Raw genomic sequence first — 26,123 nt, 5'->3', positions numbered from 1 at the left:
AGAAAGAAAAAGAAAGAAAGAAGAAAGAAAGAAAGAAAGAAAGAAAGAAAGAAAGAAAGAAAGAAAGAAAGAAAGAAAGAAAGAGAAGAAAGAAAGAAAGAAAATTAGCTGGGCATGGTGGCACATGCCTGTGGTCCCAGCTACTCAGGAAGCTGAGGTGCTTGAGCCCAGGAGGTTGAGGCTGCAGTGAGCCAGGATCACACCACTACACTTCAGCCTGGGTGACAGAGAGACCCTGTCTCAAAAGGAAAACAAAACAAAACAAAACAAAAACAAAACAACAACAACAAAAAAAACACTATCAAGAGATGAAAAGCAACCCACAGAGTGAGAAAAAAATATTTGTAAATCAAGTATCTACCAAGGGTCTAGTGTCTAGGATATATAAAGAACTCTAAGAATACAACAACAAAAGACAAACAACCTAATTTTAAAACGAATGAAGGACCTGAATAGACATTTCTCCAAAGAAAATACACAAATGGCCAAAAAGTGCATGAAAAAAATGCTCAACATAACTAATCATTAGGGAGACACAAATGCAAACCACAATGAGATACCACTTTACATCCACTAGGATGGCTATCTTTTTTTAAAAAAAAAAAAAAAGAAAGAAAGAAAGAAAGAAAAGGGTTGGTGAGGATGTAAAGAAATTAGAACACCCCAGCACGTTGGTGGTAGAAATGCAAAACGGTTCAGCCACTACGGAACACAGTTGGGCACCTCCTCAAAAAGTTAAATGTAGAATTATCCTATGACCCAGCAAGTCTATCCTAGGTATATATCCCTAAAATAAGACAACAGATATTCAGACAAAAACTTGTACACGAATGTTCACAGCAGTACTATTCACAATCACTGAAAGATGGAAACGACCCAAATATCCATCAAGAGATGAACAGATAAACAAAATGTGACATATCCATACAATGGAATATTATTAAGCCATGAAAAATGAACTACCAATACATGCTACGACATGAATGAACCTTGAAAACATGCTAAATGAAAGACGCCAGTCACAACAGGCCACATATTGTGTGATCCTACTCATATGAAACATCTACAATAGGCAAATTCACAGAGACAGAAAGCAAATTAGCATTAGCCGGGGCCAGGTGGAGGAGGAAATGGGGTATGACTGCTAATGGGTATGGGGTTTCCTTCTGATGTGATGAAGATGTTCAGAAACTAGACAGTAGTGACGATTGCACGCCATTATGAATGTACTTAGTGCCACTAAATTGTAAGCTTTAAAATAGTTAAAATGGTAAGTTTCATAACAAGAAAATAAATCAGTAAGAATATACATGATTTTTACAACACATATAGGCACCTTATTGGCACATATAGAACATTATAACCAACAACCACAGAATATATTCTTTTCAAGTCCACATGAAACATTCACTAGAATTGATCTTTCTCAGGACCAAAAAGCAAGACTCATGCAAAGAAGTGAAATTATACTGGATAAGTTATCTGCTTTAAAATATAATACTTATAATGACAGTCAGGCAAAAAGACATGCACCCAGATCATCTGAAAGCCCAAGGGAGGTCCATGATTTGGGGCCTCTGAATTCCCAGTTCCACCCTTCCCTCCCACCCCATTTGGATCTACAGGGCTTCCCAGTCTCTCCTGAGCCCTTGGACTTCTTCCCACAGCCTCTGTCTCTGAGCAGAGCAAAGTCACAGCGGGTACAACCACTGCCCCATCCCAAGGCCTGGACCCTGGCACTCTAGGGCCAGGGCGACCATCTCCTCAAACTCATCTCCTTGCCCAGAGTAGAGGCTGGATGGGTACAGGGTGATGCCCAGGCCACCGTCCAGGTAGTAAAACTGTGTCACTGCCTTTGCCCCAGAGGAGCCAGGCCTTTTCCCACAAGTCTGACTTCCATGCACAGCCCTGAGGTCAGAACAATGCTAGCCTGTCTTTAAGGCTCATTCCAGAAGCAGGATGAGGTGGGCCAAACAGACATCATCCTTCAGGAGGAGGGGAGGGGCTGACCAAAGGTCCTATGGGCAGAAAAATCCTTGCCACTATTTGCAAATCTAGGCTAAACCTTAATTATACTTGGTATTCCCTTAAGGTTATTGTGTGAGGCTCTGTCACCATCTGAGAATGGGCAGGCCCCTGCAGACCTCAGGATAGCATCCAAACCCTGGCCTGTTCCTCCAGCCCTCCACCATCCAGCCCAAACGCACCTTGCCAGAAACTCCCACTGTTGCCACTCTTCAAGCAACACAAGGTTGGAGAGAAATTAAGCTATTCCTGAAAAATAACTAAACTTTGTTTCAGCTTGAGCTCTCCTGGAATGACTTCTCCCACCTACCCCTCCCTCTCTGTTTGCCTCAACCCTGGTGGTTCTCCCTCCCTTACCCCAGCCTTCAGTCAACTCACCAATGCCATAGGCTGTGCAACAAAAATGCCTCTGGAATTTCTCTCCTGGTCTCCATCTCCAATTCTAACCCACATTGCCATCTTCTCATGGCTGGAGCTTGCAAATCACCATTCCCTGACATCCCCCACTCAGTGCATCCCAGACTCATTTGCTGACCCGTCATCACCCATCATCACCAGCACTGGCATCATCTCCAAAACCCCCATTTCAAATACAACTCCTGACCCCCATCTCCTGCTCTTCCACCTCCCCCATTCTTTAAAACCCTCACTCCAACAACCCTTTGATCGTCTGTTGAGATCTGATATAGTTTGGCCCTGTGTCCCCACTCAAATCACATCTTGAACTGTAATCCCCATATGTCAAGGGAGGAAGGTGACTGGATCATGGGGGTGGTTTCCCCCATGCTGTTCTCGTGATAGTGAGTGAGTTCTCAGGAGATCTGATGGTTTTATAAGTGTTTGGAAGTTCCTCCTACATTCTTCTCTCCTGCCACCTCATGAAGAAGATGTCTGCTTTCCCTTCCGCCATGATTGTAAGTTTCCGGAGGCCTCCCCAGCCATGTGGAACTGTGAGTCAATGAAGTCTCTTTCCTTTACAAATTACCCAGTCTCAGGGATGTTCTTTATAGCAGTGTGAAAATGGACTAATACAAGATCCAAAGGTCCTCACTTTCTTTTGTATCCAGTTTAGATTCCAGGCCCCATTGGTAACCACTTCCCTGCAAACATCTCTCTTGCCCCTTTCTGCTTCTGTCATATTTGCCTAGAAAAAGCCCAGCACTGACTAAACCCAGCTGATTTCCTATACTGTACCTGTATCCAAGTCCAACCAAATACACTTGCAGGACACACAGCTATGTTGGTCCTATTTTACGTCTATGACCACAGCCACATGGGCATGGAGACTCCTGACACTGCCACAGTTCCTGTGTTTGCTCTCCATCCTCCATGAACATGGCACGCTTTTCCTTTCCATTAAAAGCCTCAAAGTCTCTGTAGTAGACACTGTGGCTCCCTCTCTCCAAAACCCCTTTCCCATTATGTATCAGCATTGAGGTGTGGGTGGGGAAGAATGACCCCACCTTCTAGCCCTGGGCTAGGCCCTGGATCACCTCATTCCTCTTGCCACAGAGATTGATTTGGGTAACCTAGGCTTTTTCCAGTTGTCCCATGGTATTCCCTGGGCCAAAGAGACCAGTTCAGAAAATGGCATATGCCCCATCTGGGGCCAATGGTATTTTACAGCCACTTTCTGGGAGCTTCTGTGGTAGAAGCCCTCCTGACTCCAGCTCCTAAGAAGACACTTCAGATACCAACTCTCTCCAGCAAGCAGAGAAGTGCGGCTGTGAGATCTGGAATTGCTGCATCTATCGGGCCTGCGTAGGGGAAGCCAGGCTTGGGATGAGGCTGACATCACTGTCAGAAGAAAATGACAAGAAATTAGATCACCTCATAACTGGAGGCAAGGCTGAATCTAATCCACCCTGGACCCTGCCTGACTCTACACTTTTCAAACAGTAAGTAGCTGCCATTTTTAAAGCTAGTGGTGTTACATTTCTGTGACCTTAACTAAATCCATCCTGACTGGTCAGCCCCCGTCCCATCTTCACTCTCAGCTCAGGACCTCATCTCATGCTTCATGGTAGAAGTAGAAGCTGTCAGAAGCCCCTCATCTCCTCATCGCCAGAGCTACCAAGCCTACTGCAGCACCTCCACTTTCTGCCTCGCTTTCTTATGAACATGGGAGATGGGTCAACATTCCCCACTCCCATTTAAGGCCACTCCCTACCTGTGCTCTGCTTCTCATCTCGAGGGAAGCTTCCACTGTCCCTTATCTCTCCTGCAGTGGCAGCGTCTTGTCTGCTGGGTTGATCCTGGTGGCACACGCACAAGGTTGGGCTGTTTTAACATCAGACTTGACTGCTGGCTCCTATCAGTCCCCCACGCAAGGCCAAACATCTTAAGAGCTGTCTATGGCCACCACACCCTCACCTCCTGAACTCATCTCGCCCACTTCAACCTGGCATCTGTCCTCTCCACTCCACCTAAGGTGCTCTTATAAAGGCCTCCAATGACCTTGACCATCCCACCCATGACCGCTCCAATCCCAATGGTCACTCTCGTGCCATCACCTTACTTGACCTCATGGCAGCCTTTTCTACAGTTGGTCACTCACTCCCTTCTCCTCGAAATGCTGTCTTGTCTGGGCTTCAGAGATGCCACACACTCATGGGTTTCCTCCGACCTCCCTGGATGCGTTGCAGTCTCTCCCACTCCTCAGCCTTGCCTCTACATAACGCTGAGCCCCAGGACTTGGCCATCAGTGTGTTCTCTCTGCAGGGACATGGCAATCAGCCATTCCCATAGCTTTGAATTCTACCCCACCCCCATCTCTGTCCAGCCCATGTGTCTGCACCAGGCCCAGACTCATCCATGTCACCGCCTCCTTGGCCTCCTCTCACTGATGTCCAGAGGCATCTCAAACACAGTTCAAAAGTGGGACTCAAGTCCGCCTCTCCCACTCACCACCACCCCCACACAGAAGTTTCTTCCGCATCTCAGGAAATGGCACCTCCAGCTAGCCAGATGCCAAAGCCACCCTTGCTCCTCTCTTACACTGACCAACCCCATCAGCAAGTCCTGTGAGACTCAGTCCTGAAAGGTCTCTCTTGTCAGTCCCTTCTACCCATGCTACCATCATCTCCCATCTGGACATAAACAAACACCACTAAGGAAACAGTTCTGCAGCTCCTTAAAAAATTAAACACAGAACAACCAGATATATGAACCAGCAAGTCCACTCCGAGGTAGAAACCCCAAAGAACTGAAAACAGGTGTTCAAACAAAAGCTTGTGCACGAATGTTCACAGCAGCGCTATTCCCAACAGCCACAAGACGAAAACCAGCCCTGCTGGCCCCATTGCCTGAAATGCACAGTCCTAGATCTTTCCATGGGTCGGCTTCCACTGATCCAGGTCTCTGCCCAAACCTTGCAGTCTTTCCCTGACCCCCAGTCCGGACCCCATCATGCCTTCCTGTGTATGCCCTTCACAGAGCCAGCACAACTTGTAATCGCTTGTTCACTTCTGTGTTGTCCACTTCCTGTAACAGGTGGGGCTCCCTTTCCTGTCTTGTTCATGGAATACAGAAGGTGCTCAGAAGACAGGGTTGTTGTTGAGCCTCCAACCTCAAGGGTCCCAGCGCCCCTCCTACACAAAGCCTCCCCAGTTCCTCGACCAGACTGCACCCATCTCAGGGGCATGCCTATAGCCTGATACCCCTTTACTGCCTCCCGTTCTGACCAGAACTCTTTCTGTGGGCACTAGCAGGGCCCCTGTTCTCGAGATCCCCACAACCCACCAGGCCTCAGTCCCTACTTGATTAGTGACAGGGGGAGGGGAGGAGGCAAGGGGAAAAGTGCAAAGCGTCAGGTGCTCTGAAGAACTCCCAGTAACTGTAACCGCCAGGCCTTGCCCACGAGCTTTTCTTCATATTCTTTATACACTGGCACTTTATCATGGGGAAACTGATGTGTAGTGAAGTAAATAACTTGCCTCAGGCCACACAGCCTTCGTGTGGAGCAACAGAGAACACAGCCTCGGAGCCCACGCTCCTAATCTCTGAGCAGGACCACGCAAAGAGAGAGACGTCTCTACTAAAAATACAAAAACTTAGCCAGGCGTGGTGGCAGGTGCCTGTAGTCCCAGCTACTCAGGAGGCTGAGGCAGGAGAATGTGTTGAACCCGGGAGGCAGAGCTTGCAGTGAGCTGAGATCGCGCCACTGCACTCCAGCCTGGGTGACAGAGTGAGACTCCGTCTCAAAAAAAAAAGAGAGAGAAGAAAGCCTCAGTGTCTGTCTGCTGCAAACATGAACAGTCTTCCCAGTCCACTTCTAATCTATGAAGTCCTGACATTTCTCCTCAGCTGTGGCATCAATGTGAGACCACGCCAGCTAAGGCCCACCAAGCTCCGGGGTGCTCTTGGCCCAGGGTTCACTACACAGTGGCTGTCACCCTCCTTAGCAGCTCTTAGCCATAGGGAGGGGCAACCAGGGCTTGGCCCAGCAGAGACAGCCCTGAGATTGACCACAGGCCCAGCCAGGGGTGGGGACAGGGAGTGAGGGGCCTGTTGAGTGCTCCTTTTAAAGCAGGCTAGCAACACCTGCTCTCTGTCAATAAACAAAGGGCACAGTCTGGGGGAACAGCAGCAGGCTCATGGACTTTGGCACTCAGTGACATTCATGTGGAATGTGTCTTCTCTCTTGTTCCACACTCAGGTTGCAGGCCCAGGTGGACTTAGCAAAAGCTGTCACATATTTGCTCTTCCTGACACAGGGACCGAGGTTCTAGCCCTCCCAGGCCAGGTGCCCCAGTGCACCCATGAGCCCAGGCTGCCAGCAGACTGGGCCTTCACAATCTCGCCCTCCAGGGGCCTGCAGGCTGGGTCTTCCAGCTTGCCCTTGGTTCAGTTTTCACAGTAATGAGGAATACTATTGTTCTTTTTATGTAACAAAATTCTACATAATAAAATCCCTACTAGGCGCCAGACCCTGCCCCTTGGTACCATGTATATTACATCTCTCAGTCCTGCCCATGACACTGCAGGGAGATCATTATTCCCACCTCCTGGATGTGAAACCTGAGGCTCAGAGAGGGCCAGTGCTTGCCCAGGGTCACACAGCTACCATGTGGAGGCAAGGGTGGAATCTGAAGTTGGGTCTATCCCAGCTCTTTCTTTCACCCCCAAATCCCCTAGATTTCCTGGTTAACTCACTGACCTGTTGTCCCCATGAGTCACTGAGACATTCTCTACCTAGCAGGGGACTCTGACAACACTGGGTGAACAATGATGGGGCAGTGATTGGGTGGAGCCAGATGGTGATGGTGGACACAGAAGGACGACATGGTGATGGGGGCCTCAGCACACAGGGCATGCACACCACTAGCTACACTTACCACCTGCGAGGGCAAGAGAGCCCAGAGAGGGGTTCCGGAGCAGACAGAGGAAAGAAGAAGGAGTTATTGAGTCATGAGAAGCGCTGAGACAGCCTGGGGCCTGGACCAGACACAGTCTCACAGCCTGGGTGTTCACTGCTTGGCCTGGTCGGGGCTAGGGGGTTGGGAGGGGTTGCCCTGGGCATGGTATTTCAATGCAGCTGCATTCAGACTTGTGGGACAGGGGCAGAAAGGGCACATGATCTCTTAGCATGGACAAGAGGCACATATTTGTGGCTCATCTTAAATTCCCATGACCCAGCTGCTCTCACTGGCATACTTGGGGGTGGGAACTCAGGCAGATCACACGTGGATGAAACTAGGGCGGGGCCAAATCTAGAAGCCAAGCTGCCCAACCCCCGGGCCTTCAAAAAGAAGCCTGGCCACTGAGTGAGAGGTCTCAAGAAGGGACCGGGATCAACACAAGGTGGGTCCCTGAGAGAACGTGTGACACCCCCACCTCCACCTCCCCAACTCACATGGCCGTGCAGGTCCGTGTTGAGCAGCATCAGGGCACAGGTGAGTGTGTGGATCCCATCTGAGTCAGAGACATGGCACTCTCAGTGCGAGGATCCAACCTCTTCCCACCCCGTCTCCCGACAGAACCCACCAGGAGGCCTTGGACACAGGGTGAAGCCAGCCACCTGCCAAACTCACCTCAGGGGCCAGGGCCTGCATGATGCTCCTGGTCTGCCCCCATTGCAGGGCCCAAGTCACTTGCCTGCCCCAGGAGTCTGACCACCCTGGACCCACTCTGGCCCGGACTTCTGCCTCCTGTGGCCAAATTCACCTTGAACCTCAGACCTAGGAATGGCTCTGAGCCCCCAGCCCTGCCCCTGCATTGACCTGTGTCTCTCCCAATGATGAGCCTCGTCCCCCAGTTCTTGAGATGTGGGCCCATCTATTGGGCAAGTCCTGTCCCTAAGAGGACCCCAACCTAGACCCCCACCACACCGGGACAGCCACCACACAAACAGTCAGCACCATGACAGGGACCACAGAGAAGGGAGAGCCACAGAGCTGAATCCCGAGGCTGGAGGGACTTCCAGGCAGTGGGGAGGAGAACAGGCAAGACTGTGCTTTGCTCAGCAGGCAGACGTGTGCCATAACTTATTCAATTAGCATTCATTGAGCACCTACTGCATGCCAGAGAGGACAAACCATCTGGGCCTGGCAACAGGACCAAAGTGCCGGGTGGACCAGGGTGGGAGGGGGCCAGGGCCTGGCTGAGTGGGTGGGGAGGGTTGGGCAGAGTGGGTGGGAGCCATACCTTCCGAAGTGCTGTCATCAGGGTTGCACTGGCAGTACCGGCGGGAGAAGTGTGTGAGGACTCGCTCACGCTCTTGTGTCTCCCCCATCAGTGGGAAGGCCTTCAAGAATGTTCTGGAAGGCAATTCAAAGCTGCTGAGGGCAGTCTGAATCCTCACCCAGGGTAAGACCACCCCCCTACACACACCACACACCCACCCTAGGGGGCCAGGGCTCCACTGCCCCATTCTCTGGGTCTGGACGCTCTCTCCAGCCCGGGAGGCCCTGGCCCCCAGGACGGCCACTCTGGAGTGCTGAGGCCAGGGGGCCTGGTAAACTTTAGAGTTTCAGTCCTCATCACCCTCCAGGGACCTTCTGGAAGTAGGCAGAGGACAGATGGTGAAGAACAAAGAAGAGCACCTCAGCACCTGCTCTTCTTCAGGGTGGACGCCCACTCCTTGCTCCTTCCCCTACGGCCAGGCCCTGTCCATGCCTGCCCTTCAGAATGCTCCTCCTCAGCCATCCTCCCTGTTTCATGTGCCACCAGCTGAGCCCAGGCCCAACCCTGATCCCCCCACTCCTCCCTCACCCCAAGACTGAGTTGTCACCAAGTCCTGATGGTTTGTTCTTCAACCTCGACCTTAATCCTCCTCCTCTGCCACCACCCTTATCATGTGCCCAGGACAACGGGGCCACCCCTGCACCCACTACCTCCTCCCCGCAGACACCAAGTTGTCTTTCTAAATACCCACGCAGGCAGGACTTACTGCTGCTTAAAATCCATCACTGGGCCAGGTGCGGTGGCTCGCACCTATAATCCCAGCATTTTGGGAGGCTGAGGTGGGCAGATCACCCAAGGTCAGGAGTTCAAGACCAGCCTGGCCAACATGGTGAAACCCTGTCTCTACTAAAAATACAAAAATTAGCCAGGTATGCTGGCATGTGCCTGTAATCCAAGCTACTCAGGAGGTTGAGGAAAGAGAATCACTTGAACCCAGGAGACAGAGGTTGCAGTGAGCCAAGGTCACGCCATTGCATTCCAGCCTGGGCAACAGAGTAAGATTCCATCTCAAAAAAAAAAACAAAAAAAAAAACCCGTGACTCCTTGGCACCCTCAGAATAGCACCCAGGCTCCTCACGTCATGGCCACATTCGCTGCCCAGACTACCCTCCTGTGCCTCTAACCTCACACCCACCTGCTACCTTCACACCCTGGACAGAACAGGCATTTCACTATTCAGTGCCTCAGAGCAGGCCAGGCCTCCAGGACACCCTTCCTTCCTCGGCTGGGCAGCTCTGAATCTCCCTCAAGGCCCAATTCAAAGGTCATTCCCTTGGGAAGGGAGATTGCAGGCTGAGGCCATTGGTGTCTCCATCAGTCTTGGGTTCAGGAGATGGTTTGTTCTTAATTTTGCTATAGTTGATTTCATTTTGGCCCAGAATGACTGCAATGCTCACTTTGTTTTACCCTCTCTCATGCCACCTCCTAAGGCACCCTGGGACCTGCAAGCCATGTCTTAGCCAGCCCTTACCCTCTGAGGCGCCTCAAGGCATCCAAAACTGCAGAGTATTCTCAAAATCCAATCCCAAGCAACCAACTGCTGCATAATAGCACTGCCCTGTCTGACAGCTCGCTGTCCTCTCCCTATCTCTCTTGCTTCCTGTTCTCTTCTCCCATCTGTCCCCCAGCCTGGCCCCTCCCCTCTTCTCACATTACTCCAGGACTTTCTCTAAACCTCCCCCATTCCAACTTTAGCCTGTTTTACCTATGAGCCATCCATCCCAGCTCCTACTCCCCAGCCCAAACTCCCCTTCCCTGGACACTCTGCCTCAAGCCCCAACCAAGTGCCACGACCACCAAACTCTTGGGCTGTCCCTAGGGGCAGCCCCACCACTGCCCACCCTCCCCCACATCTTGGCACCACCAGCCCTTTTACTCTACCCTCTGTGCAACTTCTCACACCGACCTTTCCCCTCTGCCCAACCTCATGCTTGTTCTCTCCCACCTGACCCTCTTCAGAAGGCTACATGCTTGCAGTGCCTGCACAATTGAGCCTCAGTATTGGGCTGGCATACAAGGCACTCAGTCCAACACCTACACCTCTGATCATGAGCTGACCCCACTGAACAACTTCCCCAACCAATCTTCCTCATTCTACTGCAATCTTTACAACTCAGCTCAGGATACAGTAGCCTGCTGAACACCAACACTTCCACTGAAAACAATAAAAACCATGGGTTTTCTTAAGCTATTGGAAATATTGCTGAGGCAGCAAAGACCAAAAGGGCCAAGATTCTGGAGAGAAGAGAACTGCGGAAAGGTAGTTTGAGCTTCTGTGGCTGCTTTTTCCCTGGGGGAATTGCTGATTATGGGCACAGGCAAGAGGCAGGGCATTGGGTGGCTTCAAGAGGCTGGAGACTTCAGGGGCTGTAAACACATGGCCACTTTTCCCTTTGAGATAGTTGCTGAATTTCAGAGATATAAAAGATACAGGCCGGGCGCGGTGGCTCATGCCTGTAATCCCAGCACTTCGAGAGGCTGAGGCAGGCGGATCACGAGGTCAGGAGATCGAGACCATCCTGGCTAACATGGTGAAACCCTGGCTCTAATAAAAATACAAAAAATTAGCCGGGTGTGGTGGCAGGCACCTGTAGTCCCATCTACTCTGGAGGCTGAGGCAGGAGAAAGGCGTGAATCCAGGAGGCGGAGCTTGTAGCGAGTGGAGATCATGCCACTGCACTCCAGCCTGGGCGACAGAGCAAGACTCTGTCTCAAAAAAACAAGATATAAAAGGCAGGAAGCAAAAAGCCTAAGCAGAAATCCTCTGAGAAGTAGAGGGAATTTTTTTTTTTATTGAAGAGGGGGAAGTGTTGCTGCACTGAGAAGACAAAATTAGGCTTCTGAGCCAAGAAAGGGGTTTGCCCAACTGAACACACAAGTAGAAAACTCCCAGTAGAAAACTCCCAGTAGAAAACTCTGAGGACCTCTACCCTATGATCAGAGCACACCCTGAGCCATAGCAAACTTCAGTGCAAGGATTAGGACTGCATCCCCACAGGCCTTCTAACTGCCTATCAAAGGACAACGTAAACCCTCTCTGGAGGAATATAGAATAATCTAGAAGCACTACAATTCTTTTTTTTTTTTTTTTTTTTTTTTTTTTGAGACGGAGTCTCGCTGTGTCTCCCAGGCTGGAGTGCAGTGGCATGATCTTAGCTCACCGCAAGCTCCACCTCCCAGGTTCACGCCATTCTCCTGCCTCAGCCTCCCGAGTAGCTGTTCAAAAAAGAGAGGGAAAATAATGGAAAAGATGGATAATTCACCCAGAGAATTAGAATCTATTTTTTAATTTTTTTAATAAAATGGAAATTCTAGAAATGGAAAATATAACATAAATTCAAAACTCAGTAAATGAGTTCAAAACCCATTTATGCCTATTGTGCCATTATCAGAACGTTAAGCGTGTGGGAGTTATTTATATCCTGCTGCTTAAGGTCATCACCAAGGTCTGATTTTGTAATTCAGAAAACTGCAACCTCAGGCATAAATGGGTTAATGACACATTAGAAACAGAAAAAGGGTAAGTGAAGTGAAGTGAAAACAGGTCAGCCGAAAATATCCCGACAGAAGCAAAGAAAAAAGAATGGAAATTACTTTTTGTGTATGTGGGTTTTGTTTGTTTGTTTGTTTGTTTGAGATAGGGTTTCACTCTGTCACCCAGGTTGGAGTGCAGTGGTACAGTCATGGCTCACTACAGCCTCAACCTCCCCAGGCTCAGGTGATCTTCCCACCTAAGCCTCCTGAGGAGCCAGGACAACAGGCCTGCACCACCATGCCTGGCTAATTTTTCTACTTTTTGTAGAGACTTGGCCTCCCTATGCTGTCCAGGCTGGTCTGGAACTCCTGGCCTCAGGTAATCTTCTGGCCTCAGCCTCCCAAAATGCTGGGATTTCCCAAAGTGCTGGGATTACAGGTATGAGCCACCGTGCCCGGCCAGAAATTACATTTTTTAAAGTGTAAGAGACACGTGGAACACAGTCAAAAGGTCTAACGTGCATGAATCACCCCACCCCTTAGCTCCAAGATGCTTCCATCTCTCCTAGGGCCTGGTCAGTATCTGCCCAGTTGGCCCCTGCCACCAGAGCCTACTGGATACTACAAGGCTGCAACCATCCATTCTACCCTCCAGCTCCTAGGAACCTGCAACTGGCCCTCCTGAGGTCCACTCCCTAGGTCCTAAACCAATATCGTTGAGATCAAATCCCATTTTACCGTCTCCTCCCTCGATAACTGTGAGGAAGTCTCTTTATCCCTCTGGCCCATAGTTTCTTCATGTGAAAAACATGAATGATAGTGCCTACCTTACCGGGGTACGGAGGATGCAGTAAGCAAGGTGAGTAAAGACCTAGAGGATCTGGCAGGCAGGAAGTGCTCGATACAGGCAAGTCCTGAGCCTCCCTTCCTCTCCTAGAGTCACAACTACATTTCCACCCTCACATCCTAACAGCTACTACAAAGCGGGCACTCACTAAACTACTGGGCCGCTGCTGCTCCTGTGGCCCCTTCCCCACAGCCTCACCAGGGGGTCAAAAGACTTGCCCAAGGTTGTACAGCAAGTTTATGGTAGAGCTGGCATAAGCATCCAGATGTGCAGCCTGTACCACTTGTGATCCCAGCCCCACTGACCTGAGTGCTCGGTCCAGAGTCAAGCCCGAGAAGTCAAAGAAACTGAGGTACTCCCCGGCCACCAGTCTGCTAAACTCGTTGCTGCCAGGAGAGTATGGGATGTCTGTTAGAAGCAGGGTCCAGCGCAAGGATGACAGAATCATAGGCATTACTTGGGGAGTGGGGCCCAGGGTACCCGGACCCACTCACCCCCAAGACCTGCTCAACCCCTAGGCTACTGGCCAGTCGGGCCATAACATTCAACCTTGGTCTGGGGGTGTCAGGAAGGCTTCCTGGGGGAGGTAATGTCTCCGTCAACACAAGGAATTACAAGCTAACCAGGCAAAGGAAGTAGGGGTGGGATGATGCAGTGTCCCCAGGGAGGAAACTGTATGGCATGTCCAAGAAGCTACTAGCAGGGCCATGTGGCCAGAACCTAAAGAACAGGAATGGGGCAGCAAGTGATGAGGAGGGGACCAGGGGAAGGACCAGGACTTGATTCAGAAGGGTTAAAGCAGGGATGGGCAGTCTGTATTTTGGAATGCACTACTTGCTAAGTGGAGACCGACAGGAGGACTGCCGTAGTTGTCCAGATAGAGATAGATGGGATGGGGAGAAGAGAGATTTAGGGGGCAGAACCCACAAGACAGGGAGATGGAATGGACATGGGGCATGACCAAGAAGGTGGTCCCCTGTGGGAGATGTCAGACTTCAGGACCAGGCATCTATGTGAGAGTCATCAATCCACAGCTGGTCAGTAACAGCTCAGGGTGGGGCTGAGCCCATGCAACAGGAGAGGGCACAGACAGGCTGGCTGGCCCAGAGCCCCAAATTGGGTTGGGAACCCAGGAGCGAGCCAGCAAGAAGGCTGAGAAACAGCAGCCAGAGGTGGGGTGTGTTGTCCTGCAGGCCAACCAAGACAGTATTTCAAGAAGACTGGCATGAGGAATTCTTGTCAAAAACTAGCACAAATTTCTACCTGATTCTAATTAAGCCTGGAGCTCACTGCCCATTTGCAGGACCCATGGGAAATAGAGAAACATGTTAAATAACAGCATGAGGATACCACATCTGAACCGTGGAACATTCTTTAGGACAAGTGGCTTGGTTTCTTCAACAAATACTCAGCATTTAAGAAGGGAGGAACAGGCCGGGTGCGGTGGCTCAAGCCTGTAATCCCAGCACTTTGGGAGGCCGAGACGGGCGGATCACGAGGTCAGGAGATTGAGACCATCCTGGCTAACACGGTGAAACCCCGTCTCTACTAAAAAAAAATACAAAAGATTAGCCGGGCAAGGTGGCGGGCACCTGTAGTCCCAGCTACTCGGGAGGCTGAGGCAGGAGAATGGCGCGAACCCAGGAGGCGGAGCTTGCAGTGAGCTGAGATCCGGCCACTGCACTCCAGCCCGGGCGACAGAGCAAGACTCCGTCTCAAAAAAAAAAAAAAAGGGAGGAACACTGCTGAACTGCTGAACTGTTGTTGATTCAAAGAGACTTAACAGACCAATCAGCCAAGTGCGATGTGTGGACCCTGTTTGAATCTTGATTTCAATAAACCAACATTTTTGAGACAATCAGAGAAAATTAAACACAGTCTGAATGTTGGACAGATTAAGAATTTTTTGTTCATTTTGTTAGAAATTATAATAGAATCATGATTATGTACAAAAAGATCCTTATCAGTTGGAGATACATACTAAAGTATTTATAAATCACATGATAGAGTGTCTGAAATATGCATTACAATCTTCCAGCACATGAGAAAAAAGCTGTGGGTCATCGATGAAATGAGAATGAAGAAATAGTAACTTTGAAACCCAGTAATGGGTATATAGAGGTTTGATATTTTTTTCTCTGCTTTTGTGTTTGTTGAAATTTTCATAATAAAAAGTTTAATTAAAGAAAAAGAAATAAATGGCCAGTCTCACGGAAGCTGCTGAAGGCGCTAAGGTGAGGCTCGGGGAGCAGCCACCAGATTCAAAAACACAAGGCCACCAGTGACGTTGGCACAAGAGGTTTCTGAAGTCGGTATTGGGGGGGGAACCAGTGTGGAGGGGCTGAGTGTGGAGAAAGAAAGGGGATAGAGGCCACCCCGGGCAGAAAACCCAAGAATTTTGGCTAGAGGAGGAAGTGGGGCTGAGAAACAATTTTTGTTTTTCAGATGGGAGAGACTTGAGCACAATTAGCTGCTGGAAGGAGTGGTTGAAAAGATGGGAGAGGGCAGGGGCAGGCCACCAAGAAGGCTCCTGAAAGGATGGCGTTAGGTTTGGGGGTCCAGTCCAGCAAAAGAGGTGAGGGCATCTGAATTGTGATTTCTGGGCTGGTGCGGTTGTCAGGGACCCGGTGCAGGAGCAGCGTGGAGGCTGCGGAGGGTGGAGAGAGAAGTGGAGGGAGAGAGAAGAGGAGGGAGAAGAGGAGGATCCAGGACCTGAGCTGCCCTCAGGGTGTCCTGAGGCCTAAAGCCTGCATGTCACCTCCCACTCATGGGCAAGGGTCTGGACTGTCTCCCAGCCCTGTGAGCAGTGCTGCAGGGCTAGGCCTGCTCCTGCACAGCTCAGAGCCTTAATGCGGATCCTGGGAAGCACTCCAGGTAAAAGAGCCAGAGGCAGGTGGCAGGTGAACACACCAGTGGTCAGAGGTGCGCAGGATGTGCCGGCAGACTTCCTCGGTCCTGCAATCCCGCCTGTCCCCTGGTCCCCCTTGGGGCTCTCATCTAGCCAGTTCCCTCTGCACCCAGTCTGAAGGCCAGGATGTGGGCTTTGGGGGCTTCAGCCCCTTCAGCTGGTCCCAGTAGACAGTAGTGCTTAATGAAGGCCAGGAGCCCTTTCCTGAGCTCTGGGTCCCAGAGGTGTCCCCCGAGGCCCCGGTTCTCCTCTCTCCCTGGCCCCATTAACTGGGCCCAGCTGCTGCCGGCTTCTCTGTCCTCATATTCATGGTGGCCCCATAACCACATCCCACATCCCTCACCCTCAGCCCCGAGGGGCCGCCCGCCACCACCCCTCCCCAAGAGTATCAGCCTCGCCCAAGCAGCCCAGAAAGGAAACAGATTTAGGGCGAGGCCAAGAATGAGGACAGTGGCAGGAGGAGGTGTCCTCAGGGAACTGTTGGGAGCCACCCCCCAGCACAAGGCACCCCTGAAGAAGGTCACCCACAACCCCTTGAGGCTGAGGAAGACACGAGGTTTGCCCGGGGTTGGGGGCGGGGGAGACCACACTCACTTCTTGCCCAGCTGCCGGGCCACATCGCAGCGCTGGAAGCCCTCAAGGTGGTAGAGGCGACGTGCCAGCCGACGAGCAGCTTCACTGACCCCCTGGCACCCGTTGGCCAGTGGATCTGCGCTACCAGGCTCCAACCCCTCCGAGCTGCTGAGCTCAGAGTCTGAGTCTGACAGGCCATCCTTCAGGCTGGGGTCACTGCAGATGGAAGGTGGGTGGAGGAGGAGGGTCAGAGGCCCAGGGTCAAAGGCCCTGGAGGAGGCTGGGAGGGTTCCCCAGGCCACTGCAAACCATGTAGGGGCCAGAATAGGGAAAGAAGCTCCACCGCAGCAGGAGGGAATGAAATCAGACTTTCAGAAGAGCCTCTCAAGTGAACTCACAGCATAGTTCCCTGACTCCCCACTTCTACCGGGGCTGAGAAAGCCTGGAAGAGCAGAATGAAACCTCAGGACGCAGGGTGGGAAGTCCGGATGCAGAGGGTGGACCAGGTGACCTTGAAGAGGGCGTGCTGACTCTGGATACTGAGTCACTCTAATCTGCTTTTGCCCACTCTGGGTCTCAGTGGTTCTCCCAGCTCCCAGCCTGGGCCCTGCCTCACCTGGCTGAGTTCAGCAACTTGTCTGTGTCCTCCTCGTCATCATCCTCGTCCCCCACTGGGCCCTGGGGGCCATCTTCATGGAATCCATTGGGCATGGCCATGAGAGACAGGCGGCTTAGGACGTTCTCAGAGCGGCTGCTGGAGATAGAGCGCCGCAGGGGGCTGCCCAGCTCCCCATCACCACCAGCTGCCCCCATGTCCCCCTCAAACCCCATGTCCCCAATGCCCAGCCCAGCCCCTGGCTCAGGGCTGTCATGAGCCCGCTGCTGGATGAGGGGTGTGAGGGGGGCCTCGAAGCTGACGCAGCTGTCACTCTCATCGGTGAGGCTCAGCCCATCTAGGGAGTCGAGGCTGCTGTACTGGGTGCCCCGCAGCAGCTCTGACTCCAGAATCTTCTCAAACGTGGCACTGAAGCCATCCCGCACATCTGGCTCCGCGGGACCATCCAACCTGTGGGATGCAAGGAGCCAGTCACCATCCTGCCAAGGTATCCCCAATACAGGTGCTGGTGACTGCACTCATCTGTGCCTGGGAGCCCCCTAGGAGCACACCACCCCCCATCCTATTCACTTATCCCTTCAGCCAATACTGACTGAGCACAGGTGCCAGACACCGGGCTGGGTACTGGGAATACTGCAGGGAAAAGAGCAGACCTGGGGCCGGGGCCATAGTGGGCATCAGATATGTGTCTAAATGAATGAATGTAAGGCCTCATCCCCCAGCCCGGCATAGAGGGCTGCTTCCTCCAGGCTCTCAAAGCAATGTGAACATTTTCCTATCACAACCAGTGTCACACTGGGTCATAATTTTGTTCTTCCCACAACCTGGGAGGTTCTTAGCTCGACCAAACACATCCCAGCTGTCAGGTCTGGCCTCATTGCCACCTCCTCAGAGACAGCAGGGGAGACAGGCCCACAGCACACTGGCCTCCTGCTCCGGATCTGTTTATTTACTCCTCAGACCTTCCCGGCATGTAAGATTCTGTCCTTTCTCCTGTTTACTGTATGTTCCCCAGCTCCAGAACAAAAGCTTTGCAAAGCCAGGGAGCATCCCCACACATAGTAGGTGCTCGGAACATCTAGCTGAACGATGTGCTGGGTGAATGAACATGTGCTTTTCAGCCCCATGGCCCCACCCAAGCTTTCCAAGCCCTTGCAGGACCCTGTGCTGTCCCCCAAAAGAGGCCTTTGCACTGGCTGTTCCCTCTGCCCAAAGTGTTCTTCCCCAGCTAAAACCCTCCTTCCACATCCCTTTCTCAGTGAGGACTGCCCAGACCTCCCAATCTAAACCATAAGCTGCCTCCAAACACCCCAGCCCCTTTTTTCCTACTTTGTCTTCCCCAAAACACTTATCTCCTTCCAACATACTATATAAGTATTCATTGTTTTAATATTCATCGTCGGTCTCCCCACTAGACTACAAGCTCCATGAGAGCAAGGGGTTAGTATGTTTTGTTCATCTCCAGCACCTGGAAGACAGCATTGCACACAGATGAACTGAGGAGGCTGGGAAGATTCTTATCCACCAGAGACACAAGCAGGTACCCAGGGAAGGAAGGAGAGAGAGACTGAGAGAGTAAGACCATGAGAGGGGGACAAGAAAGAGACAGAGGAAAGGGATACGAGAGGACAACAGAGACAGAACGTGAGAGAGATAAAGAAAGAGCTAGACAGACAAGGATAGAGATGGAAGATACAGCCAGCAACAGGAAGAGACACAAGGAAAAAACACAGCAGGCTGAGCCGGGCCCATTTCAGATCAACCGAGGCCCATGATGGGCAAAGAAGCACGCCCCTCCCTCTGCATCAGCCTCCCCTGAGGCTCTGGTCATGCCCTACTTTTCCCCAGCCCCTGCTGCGTAGCAGAGACTGAGTTGTATTTGGAGGACTGGGAAGTGTCCCTGCCCCTCAAACATCTCCTTGGCCCCCCAGTGCCTAAGATTCTGTGCCAGTATGCTTTCTGGAGAAGGCACTCCCACTCCAGCCCCAGCAGGAGCTGAGACTGCAGCCTCATTAGGCTCTCTCCTGCCAAGGAACAAAGTGGGGAGGGGGACAGAAATCTAAAAGGCGCAGAATGCCCGGCAGGGGCTGGGGTAGAAGTTTCCTCTACTGACCTCTGGAAGGAAAGGAGGGGAAAGAAGGTCCATTGCCCTGGCCACCAGGGCAAATACCCAAAGTCAGCCCAGTAAAGACGCCTCTGCCAAGCCTGTGCTGGGCACTAGAGACATCCAAACAAGACAGAGCCCTGCCTGCGTGGAGCTCTCAGCCCAGGGTCAGAGCCACCAAAGGACCCCCATCTCCCACCTCCTCATGCAACTGAGCAAGCCTGAGGGGTGGCCCTGATGGGAGCTTGAAGACCATCAGTCCAATCTCCAAGCCTCCAACTGCCCCCAGCCCCACCATCCCAAGTAAAGATGCCACCTCAATACGGTGTGCTCTAAGAAGCCCCAGTCCCCTGCCCCCGCCCCGCTGCCAGCTATGGGGCTGCCCTAGACCCTGCCTGGATGGAAACATGCTTATGGCCATGGCATACCCAGTGACACAGACACACAACCCCCATACTCACATTCCTGCCCACGAAGACCTAGAGACACTTATCCCTACATAACATGTACATGCGCCCAAATGTGCAGCCACAAATGTCCAGGCCGGGGCACCAACACTCCCCGCCTACAGCCACCATCCCCTTGCATACCAACACGTTCACACATCCCTGTGCACACACGACATGCAGGGCAAGCACACACTCATGCCCCCACACACACTCACACACTACCCGTACACTGCCTGTTCAGGCCAGAGCCTGCAACTATGCACACTAAGACTTCTAAATGCCTTCTTTTCTCAGCCCACCCTGGTGCCTTCTAGACATTTCTCTGTCCCTCCCCTGCTCTGCTTTTCCAACACACCCCCAAAACTCCAGGTCTCTCCACCGTCTGCTGAGGACAATAGAAATTGGGCTGTAACTCCAACAAGCAGGACTGAAGTGAGATCCCTGGTAGAACTTCCTGACGATTACTGCAGGTGAGAGTAGCTGAGAGGGATTAAAGCCCAAAGCCTGCTTTCCCGGAGTCAGCTGAAGGATTTGGGAGAGTCTCATTTCCAGGAAGCAGAGGGATGAACCAGATTAATTTTCACATTGGGCATTTTAAAAGGACTTGGAATTCAAATGCCCAGCCTGGGATGGAGGGAGGGCAGCACTCCCCGTCCCCCGCAACCCACATAGAAGCAGCTCATGATGGCACAACCTTCAGCCCCCCAATCTGCTGGCCTTTGAGTTCTCCATCAAAGTCAGTCTGTGGTTCTGACAAACCACAGACTGAGAGCAGCTCTGTTCTTTCAAAACACCCAGAATCTGGGCAAAAGAGGGATATGAAATCCCCATTTTATGTATGAGAAACACAAGAACCAGAGAAACGAAGTGGCTAGGCCCAGGCCACACAAAAACAGAGTAGCCAAATGTGGTGAGCTCCCATAGCAAGACATCCACTCACCCCAGCTGAGGGTCCTCAGCATCTGGGCAGAGGCTCCTAGAAGCATCATCTCCCTCTGCCAGCACGCCAGCCCTCCAGGGCCTGGACCCTGTTGAATCTTCCAGAATGTTCAAGTCTGGCCCCAGGGCTAGGCCATTGGTGAGAGAGAGGCCAAGGCTGAGGCCACGGAAGACCATGTCTGGGTCCTTCGTGGGTTCCTCAGTGTCCGCTGGGGTGCCCCTTCGCTCGTGCCCTGGGCTGCAGAGGCTGCTGTTCAGGCCCTCACTGGCCATTCCATTCCGGACCCCCGGATCCTCCTCAGGCTCCGGGCTGGGGTCATGGGTGGCATCGCCTTCCTCAGGCACTGCAGATAAGAGTTTGTCCTCCTCCATGGCAGCCACCGCTTCCGCCTGTCCTGGCTGCTCCTGGGACTCCTCTAGACCTGGCAGCGGGTGGTGAGAGGAAGAACCAGTCAGACAGGGCTGGGGCTGGGGGGTGCCTGAAGTCCAGCAGGACCAGTGGCAGAGCAGCCTGCCTGAAAGTGGGAGATGGCCGAGACGATCTCCTCGGGGCCCTTCTGGCTGGAGTGTGGGTTTGGGCCATGGTGCCCTCACTGCCTTGTCCAAGCAGCCACCTCGCCTCACCCCTGACCCTGGCCAGCCCACTGTGCCCTAGTCCCTGCCCTTCCTGTTACCTTTTGTGTCTCTGCTGTGCCCACCAGAGTTCACCAAAGCCCTCTGAGGAAGATCCAAGTGGGGAGGAAGTGGAGAAGGGTCCAGCAGGGCCCCCTCTCATTCCTGCTGGTGAGTGATGGTGACAAACCACATACTGACAGCAGCCGGTCCCCTAGCCTCTTCCCGCGTTCTTGCCCTGGCTCCAGGAGCCAGAGATGAGAGAACTTTACCTTTGTGGTTAATGGAGGGAACTGGGCTGGGAGGCTATCTTCAAGGAGGAGTTCAGAGAGGAGGCAAGGAAGTCAACAGAGGCAGCCTAATTGGAGCAGGGCCCACCCAAGAAGCCAAAGTGAAGCCTGGAGACAGCCAGGGATAGCCCAGCATGGGGCGCTGTCCAGGGTGCTGGGCGGGCGGCGCCACCCGGTAGCCTCTCAAAGCCCAGGCTGCCTCCACCACACACACAGCCCAGAGCCCCAGTTGTCTGGGAGGAAGGGGGAGGCCTGGGGTTCCCCTCCACTCCCAGGCCCCTATCAGAGCTCGCCCACCTGCAAGGAAGGACTCATGAGGAGACCGCCAAGGGGCACTCTGGGGAGAGCACTGGAAGGAGAGTCAGGCCCTGCTCTGCCCAACTCCCTGCATGACCTCGTGTGAGTCCAGGTCAGGACTCCTCACTGGCCTGCCCAGGCCAGCCCCACTCCCCTCTGGGTCTGTTTCTCATCTGTAAAATGAGGAGACCCATTTACCCATCATCTTCACCTCCACTGTTTCAAACGGGTTGGGACCAGCCCACATTTCCCAGAGGCTTCCTGCCCAACCTAATCCCAGATGGAGAGGGCAGATGTAATGTGTAACAGGCTGTGTTCTGGCTCTCTCCTCCTCCCCTCTCTGCCCCTGGCCCCACCTAGGCTAGGCTAACCCCCTCCCCAAGTGTCCTCTGCCAGTGGGGACACAGATCAGCCCCTCCAAATGCCCTGGAGAGAAGCAGGAATCTGGACCATTTCTCTCAGTTCTGGCTGGGCCACTTCCTTCCTCCCCTTGTTGGACCTTGGCTACCACTCTGCTCTGGAGAGGGATGCCGGGGGTTCAGGAGAGGCTGCAGGAGAGGGACTGGCCGGCCTTCTGGGCTGCAGCAGAATGAGCTACAGGGGCAACAACAGGGATATAAGTGAGCTCAAACTTCCTATACTTGCCTGGTCATAAACACCACCTGAGGGACTTGGTACAATGCAGATTACCAGGCCCTACCCCAGACCTCCAGAACCAGAAGCTACAGGGAAGGGGTATGGCCCTCTGTGATTCTTATAACGAGGCAAGTGTGGGAACACTGAGGTAGGCTCCAAAAGAAAAGTCCCACTTAAAGAACAAGAGCCTGGGGAGGGAGGTGGGTCCTCTTCTCAGGAATTCTGGGCCCCTGTGGGAGGCTCAGCCACCACAGTCCAGTTAAGATTATCTAACCTGGGTTTTCAAATATGGAGCAGAAAAGAGGAGGGCAGAACAGACAGACCTGGGACCCCCGCCCATTTACACTGACCCTCACCTCCTAGAATTTTGATGACTGCATAAGGGAGATTTTTACTTTAAAAAAAAAAAAAAAAAAGCCCACAGACTTTTAAACATCTGAAGAGCTAGGCTCTAAAATATCTGGGCCCTGATCCTAGGACATCGGGGACCTCTAGAGGTTGAGCACTGAGTAAGGAATTCTTTCTGGTCTGCCCTAAATCCCTGCTGCTGTAGTTGCTATTTCAATCCGTTCCCTCTGGTTGTATACTCAGAGGAGGAAAAACAAGAAGTCACCTTCTCAACTGAGACTCAACTGAGGGTGGGGGGAGGGGGGACATTTAGAAAGGAAAAAGAAGTGGGGCTTTTGGCCTGCTGCCTGAGTTCCAGTCCTCTGACCTGCTTTCTAGCCCAGGGGCCTGGATGAGCATTGGCTTGAGCCCACCACCTTGAGTCAGGGCTCTGCCTAAGCCTCCATGAAACCTGAGGTTTAAGAGTATCAGCAGCTTCACTTGATGCTTAGCCTACACCAGCACCAAAGCTAGAATTGTGGACAGATTGAGGACCTCTTGGGAGACCCCCTCCACCCCACCCCCAACTTCCAGCAGCTGCCTCAGGCTAGCTCCAGCCCTACCTGCCCTGCTATGTCCTGCTTTAGCAGGGAGCAGGATGGAGGTCCTGCCAACACCAGGCACTGGGCCATGTCCTTTGTTTCTGGAGGTGGGCAGACAAGGGGCAGCATTGAGTTCTACTCTGGGCGGGGGGCCCAGAGTCCCTGCCTGGACTGCAGACCAGCTGAGCCCAGAAGTAGCTGAGCCAGAACCCCCTCTCTTGCTGAGTCCAAGGGAGGGCAGCATAGAGGGGAGGTTTTAGAGCAGAGGTGTAAGACTATGCCCCATGTGCTCACTTTGAACCGTTGTGTGTCCTGGGACTCATCATTGCTCCCTCTTGCCTTTGTGAGCCAATCTACAGAGTGGGAGTATCACCTCTGTTCTCCCCCCGGGCCAGTGGGAAACTTAATGTCATGAACACTGAGAGAGCTAAGGTCCAAGGAAGGGCAAACTCACCACAAGGTTAAGGATGAAAGGCAGCTGTGCTCCACTCTTTCTACCACCATATTTGACAAATGAGGAAGGCTGAGGCACAGACCCCAGAAAGGCTTTGCCTGAGGTCCCATAGTGTAGCTGTCTCTAGAACCCAGGAGTAGCCTCCCTCTGCAGCTAGATGGGCTGAAGACGCAGAATGAGCCCCCAGTTTCCCAGGACCCCCGCCAAAACCTCCCAGGAGATCAAGGGCCCAAACCCTCAACCAAGAGACCTGGCCCAAAGCAGTGGCCCTTCCCACCTCCAGTCCTGCTGGCGAGAGCAGGGGAGCGGGCGCAGCTGGGCCACTGGGCACACATCCCAAGGAGACGCCTGCAAATGACAGACTGACATTGGCCAAGATCCCCCACAGCCTCTCTTGGCCTGATCCAAGTCCCTCTCCAGACAGGGGCTCCCACTAGCCTCAGCCCTTGGAATGACCTTGGGCTCAGCAGCCTCTTTCCAGCACCAGCTGAGGTGGGTCCTGTAATGATGGTGGAACCCTGGCTCAGCCAACTGCCAGGGCTGAGTGCACTTCCTGGGTCTCAGCTCTCCTGAACAACTCTGTCCCCCTCCCCACTCTCCCTGTGGCAGCTGGAGGGAGTTGCAAAAACACAAACCTCCCTCCCTCCCTCCTCATAGTCCTCTAACTATCTCTCTTAGATTAGAATCCAGTCTCCCCAGCATGGCCTGAAAAGGTCCCGCAGGAGCTGGTTCTGCTGCCCTCTACCCCATGCCCCCAGGCTCTCCCACATCAGCCACAATGGCCTTCTTTCTGCTCCCTGAGTTCATTCCCACCTCAGGGCCTTTGCACCAGCTATACCCTTGGCCTAGAATGCTCTTTCCCTAGATCTTTAAAAGAGCCTCTTCTGCCACTCAGGGCTCAACTCCAACACTGCCTCCTGAGAGAGGCCCTCTCTGACCCCTGGCACTCCATCACACTCCTCCATGGAGCACCATAGCACTCAGTAGAACTGCAGCTCCCTTTTCTATGTGTTCACTGATTCCCTGCCCATCTCTGTACTAGGATGTAAGTTCAGTGAGGGTGGGGACTATGTCATGTTCACGGCTGTCTCCTCAGAGTCCAATGCAATGCTTGGCACACAGTAGGCACTTTAAAAGTATTTGTTAGATGAATAACAAGGATTATCATCAAGCCTATTTGTGGCAGAGGCTAAGAGAGGTTGAGGAACTGCTCAGAGTCACAAAGCTGGAAAGCAGCAAGGCTGAGATTCTGATGGAATGCTAGACTGTCAAAGAAATAATCTTACAGACCCTTTTTATGGTGGGATCCAAGCCAGGGACTGTGGGAAACCCAAGGACAGGGCTGGAGGTGGAGGCCCACCAGGGAGGGCTCCAGGGGCCAGCATGGTCTGTAAGACACAGGGGCAAGTGCATGGGAGCAGGACCTGAAAGCAGACATACAATGCAGGCATGGGTTGGCACATGCACACATGCCCAGACACACACGCACGTGCACACACATGCACACATACGCACATACATGCACACACTCACGCACACACACACATAACACACGCAGACACACATGCACACACACGTGCGCGCACACACATGCACACACACAGACACACACACGCACACAGACACACACACGCACACACACACACAGAGGGAACTGGGCAGCCGCTAATGAGGCAATGCCCCTGATTTGCCTGGAAAGGTGGACAAGGCACCGGCAGTCCTAGGGGCAAGGTTAAGGGCAGTAAGATCTACATCATCGGGCATCCAGGTCAAAACCATCCTGAGTATGCAAAAGGGACTGGGATCAGAGAAAATTGTTCTGGAATGTATGTCAGTGTGGTGGCAAGGCTGAGACCACAGCTGACCCAGGGAAGCAAATCTAGGAGCACCAGGACCCTCATTTTGCTTCCAGTGGGCTAGGGGAAGTTGGGCACAAAAAACCCCTCTTTGGCCTCATGTCCCCACGTGCACCATCGATCCCTAATCAGTTCCAAGTCCTGGACCTCTTTGTACACTTGATGGAGGATCCTGCCCCAGAAATCTCACAAATGTGTGCAATATTTAGAGTATATCTGGAAAGGCTCAAAGCCCCCTATCCATCCTTAATTCCGTACCCTAACCTGGATGATCTCCAAGGACCTGCCATCTGACACTGGATACTTGGAGAGAGTTCCATGAGGGCTACTTGGCAAAGAAAACTTTCTTGGACCTATTCTCTGCCCCCTGGAAACCCACCCTGAACACCCCCATTGGCTCACTACTCTTCCCCAAAATCTCTACCCAAAA

General features: G+C 52.6%; 1 protein-coding gene across 1 annotated transcript in view; it reads right to left on the bottom strand.

Moving 5' to 3' along the window:
* PSD2 (pleckstrin and Sec7 domain containing 2) overlaps positions 1–21,035 on the bottom strand; it is a 35,030-nt gene extending 13,995 nt beyond the window's left edge. Inside the window, exons 1-6 of the mRNA XM_011935337.1 lie at positions 20,621–21,035; positions 17,128–17,577; positions 16,533–16,727; positions 13,336–13,416; positions 8,671–8,783; positions 7,880–7,938 (exon numbers count right to left, since the gene is read on the bottom strand). Coding sequence (XP_011790727.1) covers positions 7,880–7,938; positions 8,671–8,783; positions 13,336–13,416; positions 16,533–16,727; positions 17,128–17,577; positions 20,621–20,991 — 1,269 coding nt within the window. The 5' untranslated portion in view covers positions 20,992–21,035. The remainder of the gene's footprint in view (positions 1–7,879; positions 7,939–8,670; positions 8,784–13,335; positions 13,417–16,532; positions 16,728–17,127; positions 17,578–20,620) is intronic.
* Positions 21,036–26,123: the final 5,088 nt, after the last annotated feature.

The sequence above is a fragment of the Colobus angolensis genome, unplaced genomic scaffold (genome assembly GCF_000951035.1).
Source record: "Colobus angolensis palliatus isolate OR3802 unplaced genomic scaffold, Cang.pa_1.0 Scaffold142, whole genome shotgun sequence".
NCBI lineage: Eukaryota > Metazoa > Chordata > Mammalia > Primates > Cercopithecidae > Colobus > Colobus angolensis.
The sequence above is the reverse complement of the archived record's forward strand: the minus strand, read 5'-3'. Positions and strand labels throughout refer to the sequence as shown.